Here is a 3,787-nt window from a genome sequence, read left to right as displayed (position 1 = left end):
TGAGTTTGTGCTCTAGACTTCCTAAGAGTTTTGAAATGAAGAATAGATGGCAAATCAGAACCTTTGGGGAATGACTTTCTCTTTCGACCACCTTTTGAGATTTGAGGTTGAGCAACCCCCAGCCCTCCTCCTTGCCTTATATGCTTTTTCCATTTCTGCAATGACTTACCATAGTCTATATCTGGACTTGAAGATCCACTCCCAATACTGTCCAACTGATACAGACTAGAAGCATGTGAACTCAACCCTTCCCTCCCCTTCACCTTATCCACACTAACTGCACTCGTTGAAGCCAAAAGAGAGTTGACACCTGATGGGGACATAGGTTGCATCACAGCAGTTTTTTGAGCAGTTACTATTGAGGGCACAATAGAGTCCTTCTCGGGACACGTAGACATAACTACCTTCTCACCCAATCCTGGAGAAGTATTCTCAGAAACTTCCTGTAACTGTCCAGAACAGTTATCATTTTCATGCAAATCCTCAGTAACTGTCATCTTCCTTCCTTCAACAGCAGAAAACAATCCATGGGAATAGCAGAAACAAACTTGCTAAGTCCCAAGTATGGACCAGTAATAGAGGCTCTCATCCAACTACCATATTGAAGATTTGAAACATCCCTTTCAGAGCCAACATAAGGCTTTTGAGAGCACCCATTCGTACCATGTAAGAGCAGTCCACAATAGAAACAAAATCTCGGCATTCTCTCATACTTGAACTGAATAAAAGACCTCTTCCCATAAACATTAATCATCTTCCCACGAATCAATGGCATAGTGAAATCCAACTCGAGCAGAACACGAAGGTACCTTCCCCAACAAATACCCATCTCATCAGCCTCCACATGAATTACTTTCCCAACTGAACTACCCAATTGAACACCAATCTCAGCATTCATACATCCAAAAGGCAAGTTATGTAACTGAATCCATAAGTAAGTATGAGTGAAGGGCATAGCAGACGGAGAAGTAAGGCCATCAAAGTATTTGATACAAAGGAGACATTGATCAAAAGACCAAGGCTGGCCATCGCACACCTTTTGCAAGTCAGTTTCATTAGCAAACTCGAAGAGGAAAAGATTAAAGCCCACGTCAACAATGTTTACAGTAGTGTCCACTTTCCATATTTTCAACATAGTACCCTTAAAAGCATCTCGATTCACCCTCTTTTCAGTGATAATCTTACCAATCAAACAGAATCTACCCCTTTCCAAAGTTGCATGAATATCACCTTCCTTTACAACAACATCCTTAGACTCCTCTTCCGTGAGAGACAATCTATCCCACAAAGTAGTAATATCCTCAGCCATCTATGGCTAGAGGTGAACAAAGAAAGAATCAAAACACTCCAAGAATCCTCAGAGAAAATTCACGTTGCAAGAACCGACTCAAGCCTTCACTTTGTAGGAAGGAGAGAGAACTTTCGCCTCATCCACGAGAGAAAGATAGTACACAAATTATGAAATATTTTTAGTGAGAAGTTAGTTATAACCTTATTGACACATAACTCACTGCACCCAAAATTCCATAAAATTCTAAATATCCATGGTACATAAAGTTCTCTAGTGCCAAGTGTCATATTCTACGTTAACCAATAACTAGTATTTCGATAATTTAAAACAATAATAATAACAACAATTATAAGAACAACCACAACATCAAAGTGTTATCTACTGAAAGCTAATAAGCAACTTATCTTAATCTGAAATATCCCAATAAATCTCGACAGGCCAGGAGCATCCTAGGTGACCTAATCCTAAAATTAATAAAATGCCATTTTTCTTTTCAAAAGTCTGCAAAATCTCTCGACCTGGGCTTTGATACCAATTTGTAACACCCCCTTCCCTAGGGTTAGGTGATTTTTCATAAAATATAACCCGGCAAGAAATTTCATAATTTAAGAAATCAAACTAAATGATTAATTTAAAGCTTGGGACTAAATTCAATTTCTCCATCTACGCCTTACCCGCCTGCTCTTACTGATCATCCTCACCTGGATGGTTAAAAATATGAAATTAGACTAAAATGAGTCCAAGACTCAGCAAAAAAATCCGTCACAACGTAAACATAATAAACGTAGGATTTTTCATAAAACATTTCATGCTAAAAACTTAAAATCATGATCATTCATGCATATGCTTATGTCATATATGACTTATCTTAAATTATCTGACATATCATACTTATCATATTGGCCAACACACTTAACCATGTATGCGAGGTTGTGCACCGGCCTTACATCCTGTGGCCATAAGGGAAACTCCTAATAGTATTCTACCATACTATGGTGGACCAAGTTTAGGTCTGTGGCTTGCACATCCATTCATAAAATCGCATTGGTACCATGCATCTAAATGGCCATCATACAAAACTTATCTTATCTTACACTTGATTCTACGAAAGCTTACGTAACTTGATCATAAAAAAACTTACGTGTCTAGTTATGCACATGAGATGCATGACATAATAACGAAAGAACAAAGGAAGATCAAAGCAACGGAGAAGCAACTGAAGATAGCCAATTCAAGCTACTTTATTTGTGATGTTCCACCTTGCACTACAAGAGATTGGGCTTTTTGAGACAAAAGATTTTGTCTCAAAAAATCACATTTCATCCCTAATTGCTTTTGGAGATGAATAAATTTCGTCTCTATTTTGTCTCAAAAAGCCCTTCTCAAAAGGTTTTTGGAGACAAATTGAATTTCGTATCAAAAAATAATTTTTAGGGACGAAATTGGGCGGAACTAGTCCTGTTCGAACGGGTATTTCTTTCTTCATCTCAAAAATCAGTTAGAATGGAAAAATATAGGTTCAAACCAACACGTACCGTTCGAATGTAAAAAATATTCATTCAAACAGATGACTATATTTGATTATGTTCAAACACATGGAGTATTCGAACGGATTTTATGCATTCGAACTAATAAATTTATCAAATGACTTGTGTTCGAACATAAATTATGTTTGTTCAAACCGATTGTTTATTTTTGAAATTCGTTCCATTAGAATGGGATTTTGGAAATTGATGTTGTTCGAACAAATATTTTATTGTTCGAACGGACGTACGAACTATATTTCACGATAGTCGTTCGAAATTGTTATTTTGTGTTCGATTGGGTCCATTTTTGTTCAAATGGATTTAATATAAGGTAATTGACATTCGAACGGTATTAATCATACAGTATATAATTTGATTAAAAATAGAGTATTAATATTACAGAAATTGTAATTCAAACATCACAATTGTTCAAATATTTTTTAACATCATAATAGAAAGGCAATTAAAGAAAAAATAAATTTCAAGATTGTGGTGGTGGCATAGAGTTTTGGGACATAATTGACTGTAACTGTTCAAACATAGCTTTTTGTACCTCTGTCCCCTGTCTCCTTTGCATGTTCTCTTCTAATCTCGCCTCAAGATTCGCTGCTTGATCTAATCGGGTCAGCAACTCTTTTTTCTTGGACCTCAATCGGTTTATTTCAAGTGTTGTTTCCTCCAATTTCTTAGTCTTGTCTTCATTCGATCTTGCTTGAGAAGATAATGATGATGTTGAGGATGGTTTCACCCAACGTCCTAACCTCCTCAAATATCCAGAACATGATCCAAGAACTTGAAAAAAGATCTGAGCATCGTTGACAGATGATGCATCAGATGAATCCACAGTAGTTTCTTTAAAAGATATCATCTTGTCCTACAAAAATAAAAATATTAAAGTTAGTATAAGTAACAAAAATATTATTAGACAATGAAATTAAAGAAATTTAAACTTACATAATTTGTCTCTGCT

The 3,787-nt window shown here is 36.1% G+C and overlaps 1 protein-coding gene across 1 annotated transcript; it reads right to left on the bottom strand.

Annotated features, from left to right (window-relative positions):
* Positions 1–493: 493 nt before the first annotated feature.
* LOC108992727 lies at positions 494–1,309 on the bottom strand. Its single transcript, XM_018967353.1, has one exon. It carries the CDS (start codon positions 1,307–1,309, stop codon positions 494–496), a length of 816 nt encoding a protein of 271 aa, XP_018822898.1.
* Positions 1,310–3,787: the final 2,478 nt, after the last annotated feature.

This window comes from Juglans regia, chromosome 15 (assembly GCF_001411555.2).
Source record: "Juglans regia cultivar Chandler chromosome 15, Walnut 2.0, whole genome shotgun sequence".
In the NCBI taxonomy this organism is placed as follows: domain Eukaryota; kingdom Viridiplantae; phylum Streptophyta; class Magnoliopsida; order Fagales; family Juglandaceae; genus Juglans; species Juglans regia.
Note: the sequence above shows the minus strand (reverse complement) of the source record. Positions and strands in the feature narration are given on the sequence as shown.

Bases quoted from the DNA above. Each gene is read 5' to 3' on its own strand.
- LOC108992727 (XM_018967353.1), bottom strand. From the start codon at position 1,309: ATGGCTGAGGATATTACTACTTTGTGGGATAGATTGTCTCTCACGGAA.